Source organism: Branchiostoma lanceolatum, chromosome 12 (assembly GCF_035083965.1).
Source record: "Branchiostoma lanceolatum isolate klBraLanc5 chromosome 12, klBraLanc5.hap2, whole genome shotgun sequence".
In the NCBI taxonomy this organism is placed as follows: Eukaryota; Metazoa; Chordata; class Leptocardii; order Amphioxiformes; family Branchiostomatidae; genus Branchiostoma; species Branchiostoma lanceolatum.
The window spans coordinates 3422674-3436776 of record NC_089733.1 but is presented as its reverse complement, the minus strand read 5'-3'; the positions used below and the strand labels follow the sequence as shown (position 1 = coordinate 3436776).

At 44.4% G+C, this 14103-nt stretch overlaps 1 protein-coding gene across 1 annotated transcript; it reads left to right on the top strand.

The window, feature by feature from the left end:
* Positions 1 to 2864: 2864 nt before the first annotated feature.
* On the top strand, positions 2865 to 3242 carry LOC136446430 (collectin-10-like). The gene has a single exon (XM_066444786.1). It carries the CDS (start codon positions 2865 to 2867, stop codon positions 3240 to 3242), a length of 378 nt encoding a protein of 125 aa, XP_066300883.1.
* The last annotated feature ends 10861 nt before the right edge of the window (positions 3243 to 14103 follow it).

Below are 14103 nucleotides of genomic sequence, written 5' to 3'. Positions count from 1 at the left end.
TTGTTATTTTCCTTCAGGCACCACACCCATGCAGCAGCCTCAGACTGCTTTCCAGGCACGTGCCGACGCCGCTGCGAATGTACCCAACCCTACGTACGCCTCCGGATCAGGTAATACCCTTTCAAGTGTACTTAGAGCGTTCGTATCTTTGAGGTTCTCGCTTTGGTTTAAAGTCGACTGTTGTACTTAAAACCTGTTTTAATGCGTTCCGTTGGTGCCATCTTTAACTTCAACAAGCCTTCAGCAAGACCTACAGTATACACTGGTCTCTGATAGATTTGAAAGACACTGGGCAATCTTTTAATTTAATTCCAAATCACAGCTGTTACGAGCTGTGTTTATTTTACACGGTCTCTTTTTTCAGCATGTTTACTTAAGACTGTATGGTTACATTATTTGTCATTTTCGTCCAGGCACCACACCCATGCAACAGCCTCAGACTGATTTCCAGGCACGTGCCGACGCCACTGCGAATGTGCCCAACCCTACGTACGTCTCCGGACCAGGTAAAACGTTTTCAAGTCCGCTTACATTACCCTGTTCTTATCTTGCCTTGTGTTCTCGCTTTGGTTTTAAGTCGACTGAACATTGTACTTTCAAGACTGTTATAAGGCATACCGTTGGCGCCATTTTAAGTTAAGTATCAACACGCCGAATATATGAATCGTGGTAATTTGTGCAACTTTTCTTCAGGTACCGCATTAAGAGCAGGTACCATGGACGCTACGTACACCTTAACAGCAGGTACCATGGACGCTACGTACGCCTCAAGAGCAGGTACAACGTTTTCCAATCTGCTTTCATCGTCATGTTCTTCTCTTCATATACATACCGTCTGTGCAATGTCAAACCTCAACACGCCACGAACAAGATGTGCAGTATACATTAGTCTGAAAAGTACAGTATTTAGCTATCTAGGGTACCTGCAGCTGTTACGTGTTGTGCATTATTTCCTTGATCATTCTTTTTGTACTTATGGCAACGGCCACTGTACATTTTACACAAAAGGAAAACTTTAAAGTAATGTTGATTTATGAAAAAAATTAGCAATATCCAAATATCGTATGCTTCAAAAGCAGCCGCCCAAAATAGGACGAAATGCGCCAGCCGATGCAGGAAGCTGTGGCAAATCTTGAGCCCTTTGGTCGTCGTGGTCATCGCTGTTCTATCCTCCTATTTTGCAGGTTAGTTTCATGTTGTACTTTTGTCACATGATGAACGCGACTTCGTACGTAAAGCGTGAAAAATTCTGTTGAAAAGACAGTATTATACAGAATTTAGCAACCGTGTTTTTTGTTGTTGTTGATGCAGTCAGATTCACTATTTCCGAGGAGGTGCAAGCACGTTTCCAGGAGCTGGAGCGTAAGTACCATTTACTTTCAAATTGATAATGCAGACTTCATGCCAGTAGATCTTGCAATCTGTGGACTAGTGCAAAATCATGTTCTGAGTTCCGGTTTATTACCTTATTACCCAAGGGTCCTGTATACGACAAGATCACATTCCAGTCAGAGATCCACAACTACCAAACACGCTCAACCAAGACAAACACAATAAGACTTCCGAAACCGAAATCCAACTTTCAGAAAAGGCGCTTTCTGTACATAATGTCTCAGTTGTGGAACAATACCGGCAGCAACTAGCAAATAATTGGACTGTAATTATTGCTTCTAAGAGACTATTAGTATGTTATTTTTGTCCTCTACTGTCAATGTGTATGCCTTTGATTGTTTTAATTGTAATGTGTAAATATGAATGTGTAGACCACAGGAAGAATAGCCCCTTATGAGTCTAATTGTGGATCTAAATAAAACTCAAACCTTTGCCAAGAAGCTTAATTTTTGTAGCATTTGTAACGGAGTTTGACTTGATATCATACTGGCAGATTTGATATAAGGAAGAAGTGGTGCATGTTTGGGCTCCCTAGCAGCTTGCTCTTCAACGTCTTCGAAGTCTTACTAGAAATGTGCCTAGTTCTTAGGTCATGTACGACATGGCGCTTTGGACAGCCACAGATGGTATGTCTACATCCCATGGGAAGGTTGATTCTATCATTTCAGAAGACAAAGCTCGGGTTGTCGGGCTTCCTGGGCCTCCCGGACCTGCGGGAGAAAAAGGAGCCATGGGACCAGCTGGCGCTGTGTCTGCTGGGCCACCAGGGCTTCCTGGAGAAAAGGGGGGCATGGGGCCAGCTGGTCCTGTGTCTGCCGGGCCTCCGGGAGAAAAGGGTGCCACAGGGTCAGCTGGCGCTGTGTCTGCTTGGCCGTCTGGGCCCCCGGGAGAAAAGGGGGCCATGGGGCCAGCTGGTCCTGTGTCTGCCTGGCCTCCGGGAGAAAAGGGAGCCACAGGGTCAGCTGGTCCTGTGTCTACCGGGCCGTCTGGGCCCCCGGGAGAAAGGGGGGCCATGGGGCCAGCTGGTCCTGTGTCTGCCGGGCCTTCTGGGCCCCCGGGAGAAAAGGGGGCCATGGGGCCAGCTGATCCTGTGTCTGCCGGGCCTCTAGGAGAAAAGGGAGCCACGGGGCCAGCTGGTCCTGTGGGAAAGGACGGGCCGCCCGGACCAGTTGGGCCCCGAGGGCTGATGGGGCCCGGCGCGCCAGGTCCAACAGGGATGACCCGGATGTCCGAGTGTCCAAGCCCTACCGGACCGCCTGGACATGCAGGTATGATTTTTCCCAGCTATGTCCTTTTATGTGTGGATTTAGTCAGTTAGACTTCTAGGATAAACGCAGATGATGTTAACAACAAAAAATCCGCAAGCAGGGAGACAAAAAGCAACCAAAAGTCAGTGCGGAAAGTGTATCCTTCCAATTTTTCTTCCGTTAATGCAAATCTTTCTTACAGAAGAATGCCCCGATGGTTACACCATGTGGCGTGGAATCTGCTTCAAGGTCGTTAAAAGACAGAAGATCTTCAGCGAAGCGGCCGCGGCCTGTCGTGAAGACGGCGGGACTCTCGCCATGCCCCGAGATTCTGACACCAGCGCGTTCCTGACTTTCTTGTGCAGGTTTGACGGCCACAAGTGCTACTGCTGGATCGGCCTGCGCCGTCAGCACGAAGGAGGACGCTTTGAGTGGTTGGACGGTTCTGCACTTGGTGACTACAAGCCGTGGTGTCGGAGAAAACCGGATGGCCATGGTGACTGCGCTTTTTACGTCGCAAACTGGTATGGCACGCTTAGGTGGAAGAACAGGGAATGTGACGTCAAGCTTCCCTTCCTCTGCCAAATAACTCCAGGCATGTGAGCCTACATCATGTGAACTTACGTTTTTTAATGGATTGAAGATCAAGGTGATAAAGGAATTCTACCACGTGGAACTCTACCTACAATAAATGGATCTTCCTATCTGCTTATTTCCGCTAACAGATAAAATGCCACTTAATGCAAAAAAATTACTGTAGAATGACGTCATTAATCAATTGTCAAGATAGTAACATACTTGGCTATTTTTGCAAGTACAGTACTGAAATTGGCAATATCTAGCATCTGTCTGTATTCATTCGTTCGCAGGCATCAGTGCCTGATGCATGGCGGCTGCAGACATGCATAGGGCTCGCCAGGCTGGTCTGCTCTCGGCATAGACCCTCCAGTCGGTTCTGGTGATCCTCAGCCCCTGGAGCGTGTTGAAGATCTGGTCTTCCCATCTTCCTCTGTATTGAAGAATCAAAATGATATCCATGCCCAGACTGGAGTTAATGAAATGATGTAAAGAGTGGGAATGCTCATGAATAAAGAGTAGCTCGGCACATGAGTCATGGCAACGGCTGCAGCGATTCGGCCTGAAAGATGTTTAAAACATGCAACAATCCATATGAGAGGGGAGGAAAATGTGAAGGCCTCTAATGTACAGCAAAAAGCAGGCTGATTTCCTCATGGAATGATGTGAAGTTGAGGAACGATGTGAACAAGAGGTTATGGAAGTAATAAAGAAGTCGTGTTTTGATGGGAGCTTGTCAAATCTCCATAATTTTGTTGCGTGCACTTGATTCTTAAATCTGGAAGTTAAAAATCAAACGTAACAAACGCAAGGGACCGAAACCTGTGGGAAGGGAAATGTGGAAAAGGCTGTCAGAGACAACCACAGCTTCTCAAGTTATGATTTGAAACCGAAACCACACAAATAAAGCTACGCACTCTACCTGAATATTGGCGACGGTAACAACGAATGATAACTAGAACTTGAAAACTTTTCTCCATTTTATTCGAGAGGCCAGTTGAAAACATATCAAAGCGTCCCCATGATTGAAAAATAGAACAGACCATGGAACAAATAAACAAGTTTATTTTGCTTATTGACGAATGATAACGCTGTATATTATCTGATAAACAACTGAAAACTGAAAGTTTGTAGGCTGGCGATGATGACTAGTTTTCAATATTCAGCAACCAAAGAAATTACATGCTGATATCATTTGCCTCGGTGAGTGGGTATTGATTTGTAAACCAACGTGGTTTGCTTTCATCCTTGGTTCTAATGTCGTGATGTAAGTCTTTGTACCAGATTGCTTTTGGGGCTACGCTTGTCAACAGGCGTCGTGGCTGAGTTAGGGCGTGTTTTTCTGTGTAGAAACCTGACAAGTGGTAACGTATCGGGTGAGTGTATGCTCCTTTTTGTTTATTAAAGTATCTCTTGCGTTGTCATTATATTTGTCACATGTAGCAAGGCACAGCTACGGCTACGGCTTTATCTGATGTAAGACTCTCGCGGGACCGGTAGAGAGTTTCTTCGGCCTCCCAGACAGTTAAGCCCGCCGGCATGGACTAGCGCTCCGGTGAGTTGTTAACCTGGGGGCCAGACTCTGGCAGAGAATTTCCTCGGTCTCCCAGACAGTTAAGCCCGACGGGGTAGATTAGCGTTCCGATGAGTATTTACCCTGGGTGCCAGACTCTGGTAGAGAGTTTCTTCGGCCGCCCAGACAGTTAAGCCCGCCGGGCTAGATTAGCGTTCCGATGAGTATTTACCCTGGGTGCCAGACTCTGGTAGAGAGTTTCTTCGGTCGCCCAGACAGTTAAGCCCGCCGGGCTAGATGAGCGTTCCGATGAGTATTTACCCTGGGTGCCAGACTCTGGTAGAGAGTTTCTTCGGTCGCCCAGACAGTTAAGCCCGCCGGGCTAGATGAGCGTTCCGATGAGTATTTACCCTGGGTGCCAGACTCTGGCATGGAGTTTTTTCGGCCGCCCAGACAGTTAAGATCAGTTAAGCCCGCCGGGCTAGATTAACGTTCCGGTATTTACCCTGGGTGCCAGACTCTGGCAGAGAATTTGTTAGGCCGCCGAGACAGATAGACCCGCCGATCTTGATTGGTATTCCAGGGGAGATGCCGAGTAGCTGTTATCCGGCCCACGTTGGCCTGAATCTCCCCCAAATGCTAACCTAGGTTGTGGGGCCTAACTGCCTGGGCTGCCGAACAAATTCTCTGCCAGGCCCTGCTAGAATCTGGCGGCCGGAAGGGGGGGGGGTGTTGTCAGGACACGTAGTTGTTTGCCGGCCCGCTTGAAACTCCCCAGGAGCGCTAACCTTGGTCTGCGGGCATAGCTGCCTGGGGTGCCGAAGAAGCTCTCCCCCGTTCCCGCTAGATTCTGGCAGCCAGGGTCTTAAATTCTGGACGTTAAAATGATGAAAGTTTTAATTTTCTTGAGACACCACTCACTTCAGACTGTTTTTTCGACCCGGCTAAGTGCGCCTAATTGCGGCAAATTTGCGACTTTTCGACATTTTTTCTTCTTGCAGTCACACTGACGTGCGACGCACACGTAAGATACATGACCTCTACAAACGAGATGTCCGCAACCGGAATATTACATTTTCAGTTCCGGCTCCACACAGGATAACTGTTTTCAAAAGTCGCAGTGTTTCCATTTAATTTACGCCTTCTTTTGCCACTTTGCACCATTTTGCAATTTGCCACTTGCGAATTGTTTTGACATTTTCGCGATTTCAGGCGACAAATTGGCGCCGATTTAAGCCACTTTGATAATGTCTTTCGGAATTTTAGCGCAATTGCCTGCAGCTCACTAAGATACCTGCTTCACAGCGTTCTGTTCCCGCCCTTCTTATTGTAGGGGTTTTCAGTCGACTCTTGAACAAAGAGAAGTAGAAAGACCTTCCAATGTTTTTTTTATTCAAATATATAGACATTTGCAGACATATATAAAGTTAAGAAGCTTACATTAGCGACACCACTAAACATACAAAGGTACAAAAACACATGTAGGCACGTTAGCATACATGTGTACAAATTGGTGTCGAGATATGATAAACTTATGCAAAAAATGATATATCTCTCTATATATAATATACAAAATATGATATATGATATAGAATACAAATTGCAATGCAATGTCTTTAAACTCCCATTAATTTCGTTACGAACTCTTTAACATATAGTTTTCAAACGTATACTAGTGGCACTTTCAAATTTAGATTGACTTCTTTGTTCCTTGAATCTGTCTGCCTTTTGCAGAAAAACAGAATGCCCCCCCCCCCCCGTAACACGTCATAGAGCCTGGTGATTTCATATAACGGCATAGGTGTTCTTACATCTCGAGACTACTTATGGTATTATTTGGTTTTCAAATACCCAAAATCTCTGTTGAATACACTTACGCACTGCCAGATTTATATACAGAAGCAGTCATGGCAAAACGTTTTGTGTTTATGAAGAAATACATTCAGCGATTAAGGAACTATATTACCAATGAAATCTCCAAAAGTATGCTGTATAATCATATCGTTCTTCAAAATTAGGATGGTTAACAAAAATGTGAGTCTCTCGTCCGTTTATTGTCTGCCATACCATGCGACCACCAGTTTGGTACGAGGGGACGTCAAATTTCAAAAACAAACGCCTTTTTTACCATAGCAGGTTCATTTTTGCACGAAATGAGATAAAATTTGGCAAAAATGTAAAGGAACATCTCTTCTCGAGACTGTTGTACTCAATGTGCTGTGGAGATTTTCACCAGCGACTGAGTTGATCTCAAAATGAACCTGCTATGGTACGAAAGGCGTCCCCTTGTACATATGTCCAATCAATCGAGCTCAGCGTGTCCGATCCTGACTCGCTAACCAAGTCTATTGTAGTTAGGCCGGGCTTTCCTTTGGCCAACATGCCTTCAGAGCAGACGGAGCTCTCTGCCGGCAATTACATTCCTACCGCTAATACTACAGCCGGGTGCCAAAGATTCCCTAGGCGGCGTAACCCTTTTTGCCCCGAAGAGCGCCTGGCCAATCCATGACAGACTGGATGTCAGGTTACCGACTCACGGGCTTCCAATCTCAGGCCTAGAAAAATCAATGTTGTTTTTCCGATTACAGTTCTGATAAATATTGGAGTCGGTAGGTAGTAAGAATTCTTTTTTTTTTAAAAGATTTCAGCCAAAGTGATCCAAGAAATGTGTGAAATACAGGAAGTATTTAAGAACATTTGTAAGATTACTTAAAATATTTTTCTTAAAATTTCATCACCCAGATGTCAGATCGCAAATGTCCCTTACTAGCGACCGACCACCAGGAAGTCTCGGGTAGGCAGGTTTTTGCTAGGGTCGGTCGGGTAGCCGGAAATACTACAGGGTTTTTTTTAGGCCTGAGTGTTGGATATGTGAGTGTATCTGCTATGGCAACAACGTTGACAGATGAAAAGGTGGACTGCAATATCTGTAAAATTTTTTAGAAGTTTGTAATCAAATCAAGAGTTCTTTGGAACCGTTTGAAACTTGAATACTTTGATGTTTGCCCCTTAGCTTCGATGGATTCATAATGTCTGCAACAGCAGAAAAACAACATGCCATTTGCAACACCTCATGCCGACCCGGTTCATTCATGTAAGGCCGAGCATGTCGTTACTGCTACAGACTAATCATGATATCATTTGTTGGCGTGTCTATTTCATTATTGTTTACTGTGCACCCCGTTGTCAGTACAACATAAATGTACGAGCAAGCAGAGCCTGTCCGGACCCCGGCCTCGGGCCCCAATAGCGGCCAAACCAGCGGGCCGCCGCCCCAACCCCCTCCTGTCCATCAGGGTGGTTCCCGCGGGCGCGTCTGCCATGACATCGACGCTTCTGACAAGCGACAGGGAGACCAAGAATCGTCTTCACACACGTACGAAGAAGCCGAGGCGGTGAAACGTTATGCAACGTACACGTCTGCAGGTAGCTGACTCTTTTGTAGTTTTTCTCTTAAGAGCAATGCATAGTTTTTATGTATGTGAAATCAAAAGTTAAAAGAAAAGAAAAGAGAATTTAATTAATGTTTAGATATAATTTATTAGTTATATTGGTCCTTATTTTCTTACAATAAATACAACAGGATAATACAGCCAAATAGATGAATCAAATCAAATTAAATAAAATCAACAGGATAATGGCAAAAAATATGTTTTTAAAATCCTAACCATGAATGAAAATATATGCAGCAGGTAACGCAACGTTACCAATTATCGTGCGCTACCAATTATCGTCCATTTTAGGTCAAGGCGAGGTGTAGTTTGCCAAAGCCAGTTTTCATGAGCAATAAAGGGGGCACAACCCAGTTAATTTGGGGTTTCAACTGGAGGCTGCACATCCTCAAGTCTAGCTATAGGTACCGTCTCTGCCAGAAAATTATTCTGAAGCAAATCAACTTTGTACAGGATGAAGGAATATCCATTCAGCTACAAGACCAACTCAGTTTTGTTTCTTCAACCTCTCTAATTTTGGTGAATTAGAAGGAAAAATCCTTATTTTCACGTCAAAAATAATGTACAAAATTTGAAATTTTTACATAGGATAAAACTGAAAAAAAATTTCCGCAGAAACGACTGATGTTGTGACGAAGAGAAAAAAAAACTAGCGTATAATCGAGCCAATTATAAAGAAGTTCTAGTATTAATTATCTTTTAATCATACACGGCGCGAGGCATAGCAAAATCACCCACAGGACGCTACAAAGAACCAAATAACTTTTTCTACAGACCTCACGTATCCGGGTGCAGCAAACGGTCGCCCTGCACGGCTCTGTAGCTTCATCCGCTCCCACCGCAGCTGCATGGCCACCGGGATCGCTGTGCTGCTAAGCTTGCTCGCTGTGGGACTCGCCCCTCCCACGTTCTTCATCAACAAGGAGGTAAACATTTTGGTGCCTCAAACAATTCTACCCAATTCTCTTTTCTAGGACAGCATTGTTATTCTTTCTCTTGTCTTAGCAAATATCAAGATTTGTGAACCGTCTCCTATAGTATAGTGTTTTTTTTGCAATGTTTTGTATCGTGAACGGTCTTTAGGAAATATCGGAACTGACCATCACATTTGACGCCATGAAACGAGACCTGGACAACATATCACAACTTTCCGCCACCGTCGACGCTCTGAAGAACGACTTGGACAACGTATCCCAGCTGTCCATCGGCTTGAAACGTAACCTGGACAACGAGCGGAACCGAACTGCTGCCTTGGAGCAGCGTCTTCATGATATGAGCAAGACGCCAGGCAAGTTGGAATGGCGTCAAAATTTTCTAATTCAAAGCAGGAACTTTTACTACTTTGAAACAATTGTGATCGTATTTTAAGCCTGTGATTGTGCTTCGTTAGGGCCACCAGGACCTCCTGGAGAAAAGGGAATCACGGGGCCGGCTGGCCCTGTGTCTGCCGGGCCTCTGGGAGAAAAGGGAGCCATGGGTCCAGCTGGCCCTGTGGGACAGGACGGCCCTCCCGATCCAGTTGAACCCCGAGGGCTGATGGGACCCGTCGGGCCGCCCGGTCCAACAGGGATGTCCAAGTCTCCAAGCCCTCCCGGACCGGCTAAATATGCAGGTGAGCACATTCCATCCCGTGCTGAAAGATGTTTCTTTGACTCTTTATTAATTTACTTCATTTCTGTGACATGTTTTGGTATGTTCTTTTTGCAATTGTGCTCTTTGATGTCTGGATTCAATTTGAGGATAAACACAGACAATGCAAAGTGATAATAATGAAAATCACTGAGTTCACGAGGAGGGAGATTTAATTTACAACGGACGACAGTAAGCAACAAATAGTCAGTGCGGTATTTGGATCCTTCCAATATTGCTTCTGTTGATGCAAATCTTTCTTACAGCACGTTGTCCCGGTGGTTACATCATGTGGCGTGCAATCTGCTACAAGGGCTTTACTGCAGCCAAAACCTTCAGCGATGCGGCCGCGGCCTGTCGTGAAGATGGCGGCACCCTCGCCATGCCCCGAGACGCTGAGACCAACGCCTTCCTGGTCTCATTGATCATGATCACATTCGAGGGCAACGATGGATACTGGTGGATCGGGCTCCGCCGTCGGCACCAAGGAGGAAGCTTTGAGTGGGTGGACGGTTCTGCACTTGGTGACTACAACTCGTGGGGTCCGGGAGAACCGAGTCACCGTAGTGATTGCGTTATTTACTCCACATATCGGAAAGGCAATTGGCACAACTATAGATGTGGCAATTAATCTTTTCTTCATCTGTCAAGTCACTCCAGGTACGTCATGTGAACTTGCCTTTTTTTGGATATGGATTGATGAATTTCAGCACGCTTATTAAGTCGCCATTGGTAACGATTTGAGACACATTTTTCGAATGACTGATAGTGTTTATATTTTCAGCACGAGTATAAGCGGCAGGCCGGGGTGTCACCTCCACTGTTCATCGGTTCTCTGCCATCCACTGTAAAACAATTCACAGCTACAACTGGGCAGCTGCAGTACCACCGACGGGCGCCAGGAAACCGTTTGCGCTGTTGTCACAATCTTGAGGCAAGAATCTAACACATGAAAACATTGTTCAAAGGGCATTTCAGCCGCCTTGTTGAAGACACTTTAGTAACAAAATTAGTACGACTGTAGCACCTTGATAAAGCCTAATTGATCACGTTTGTGAGTCAGCTTTTAAGTGTACATGGCATTGAAACATGATTTTTCATGTAAATTCGTATGTATAAACTGTACACACATTCACATTCCCACACACACAGACACGCTCGCTCACACACACACACACACACACACACACACACACATGCCTACCAACACATGTCATAAAAATTGCAATGAAATGAAGGTTGTACAGTATATATCCCCAAATATTGAATATGTATAGATATATACATATGTGTATATATCTATCTATCTATCTATGTCTCTCTCTCTCTCTCTCTCTCTCTCTCTCTCTCTCTATATATATATATATATATATATATTATTACCTTGTCTTTGTAACATTAAATGTATTAAAATATCTTTAAACTTAAATTGGTTTGAATCTGATATGAGGCTCAGAAGATGGCATGTAGAAAAATATCATGGTTAGAAGGACTTAAATAATCTATGATTTGTAGAAGTGGGTTCCAATATTATTGTAAATTTGATGTGTTTAAATCTGATGTGAAGTAAAGAAGCTGCATGCGGAAGAAAAGAAAATTCGGATAAGATGAAGAGAGGAGGATTTGGACAAGACGTGTGCAACTTATCTGATCAGCAATGTGTTCTATAGATGCAGAGTAAGATTAATGAAAGATTTGTGAAAAAAAAAGTTTAAGGCCGTAGAAGCCAATAAAGACACTTGTTTGGCTGAAAGTTTTTGTGCCATTACTATTCTTATTGTGTAAGTGTAGTGTACATTGTGCTCCTTCAAACCTAAGCAATGCCTCTCTATTGTTATCATTGATTCGTTCGCTTGAATACTGCTCTGCGTAGTATTGCCAGGTTCTGCCGGTAGCCACTACATGTACCTGCTACAGCTACCCGGCCCACTTATGTTATGCAATGTCTGCATCGCCAGTACTTATTACGGACAAAGTTAACAGCTTGTTAGAAAACCCAAGAACATTTATTACATATCTTTAAAAAAACTCAGCACATTTATAGAAAACCTTACAAAGATACAGGTTTTACTCTGCCCAGTGGCATTTATTCATTCTTACTCAATGAAGCATTATAAGGATAAAGGCAATGTGGTGATGTACTTTAGTTATAAACCTGTATGGGCCCTTTATACAAAATGATTTCCTTCAATGGATGCGTGTATATATTCAAGCGCAGAATGTCTCTTAGACAAGAACAAAAATCTGTTGAATAGTTTTTACTATGAAACAATATTTTCATTTGTTAATCTGACTATGTAGGGTTCTTTCTAGAAAAAACAATTTTTTCTCCAATAAGTGTTTGTACAAATGACTTCGTTCACTTTAATTTCTACCCGACAAACAAGTAAAAATGCCTTTGTAGGCTGCGTACGTTCGCAACATCCAAGCTGATGACGTGTTCAGATAATTTGTCTCGATGTGTGAGATGCTTACTACCCACTCATTTTGGATTGCTTTTATCTTCATTTTTAATTTCGTGATGTAAGGCTCCAAAAGTTACTTTGTGTCTGGGGCTACGCTGGAGTCAACAAGCGCTTTGCCAGGTGCGGGACGTGTTTTTGCTGTGCTGTGCAGAAACCTGACAAGTGGCATCATGTCGGGAGGGCAGCAGCAGTCCCAGCCTGGTGACACAGGTAAGGGTGCATCTTTTCATGTTGATAACATGGCATAGGGCAAGCTGTTTCTGGAAATAGTCTTTTAATACGAGAAATTTAAGAAGTCTTAGGGTCAAAGGAGGGCACTGCGAAGATTTTCCATATCTGATATGTCATCATGAGGCTGTTGTGTGGTGTTGAGTCAGCAGCGGTGTGCCGTGGATTTCTCCCCTTTGACAATCGGATCACCTGCTGTAAGACTTGTGTTAAACACCGCAGAACATCCACAGACCTCTGTGTAAAAAATTCTGATTTGCCTCCAGGCATCGCACCCATGCAGGAGGCTCACACTTATTCCAATTGGCTTGAGTACGCCACTGCCAGTGGGCCGAACCCTGCGTACGACTCAGGCGCAGGTAAAACATTTTCAGTTTTCTGTCCCGGTCCTGTCTTGCTTGTGATACATTCTAATAATCGGGTTTTACATTAGCAATCATATATGATATATCTAGTCAATCACCATGCTTGCATTCCCACAAATAACTGACGGTAAGTTTCTGCTTTTGCTAGGTGCCACAGCAAGGCAAGAGCCTAAGACCGCACCCATGCAGGAGGATCACACTTATTCCAACTGTCCTGAGGACGCCGCTGCGAGTATGCCCAGCCCTGCGGACGACTCCAGCGCAGGTAACACATTTTCTATCCTGTGTCCCGTTCCTGAATTGCCTTGTGATTTATTCAAATAATCGGGTATGCTTTTGGTAAGCATGTTTCATAACCACCCAAGATAGCTTTTCCACAAATTACTGTTTGTATGAATGACGGTAACCCCCCCCCCCCTCTCTCAGGCACCACACCCATGCAGGAGCCTCAGACTGATTGGCGGGCACGTGCCGACGCCGCTGCGCGTATACCCAACCCTATGTACGCTTCGAAATCAGGTATAAAATTTTCAGTCCCCATTTTTTCTTACCTTGGTTGTTGTGCTCAATTAACCCCAGGAAGCGAGATATTGTATAAACAGAGGCATAACTAGTGACAAATTACATATATTTATATATAGTCATCACCCAGTTTGCATTTCCGCAAATAACTGACTGTAAGTTAACGTTTCTGATTCTGCTTGGTGCCACAGCAAGGCAAGAGCCTTAGACCACACCCATTGAGTTCGTGACATTATGTGGTATGGTTAAATATGGTTCAGAGAGTTTATATGAGACTGTGCATACTTAATGTGATACCCATTGATGTTTTAGAATTTGAGACTTTCTCCCTTTGTTTAGCCTGATTATATCGCGCTCCTAGCGGTTGGCCCGACGGTTACCCGCCTTCTCCGGTAAAAGGCAAATCAACCCCAGCCAGCCAGAGATTGTGTGAACACTGGCTAACATTTGCTTAACTAGTGCCAAATTTTCCTTTAACTACGTACTTAATTTTGACGCACTGTGATTGTGATTGTCCTCACTCAACTTCATCAAAATATTTAGAAACTGAGGAAGACATTTTCTCTTAAACAGCAGCCCGTAACGCGGCCACTGACAAGAAGGCTGAATGTGTCGTTGGAGGCAGGGAGCTGTGGCAAATCTCGAGCCCGGTGTTCGTCGTGGCCATCGCTGTGCTATTTTCATATTTTGCAGGTCAGCTGTCTTTCTATTAAA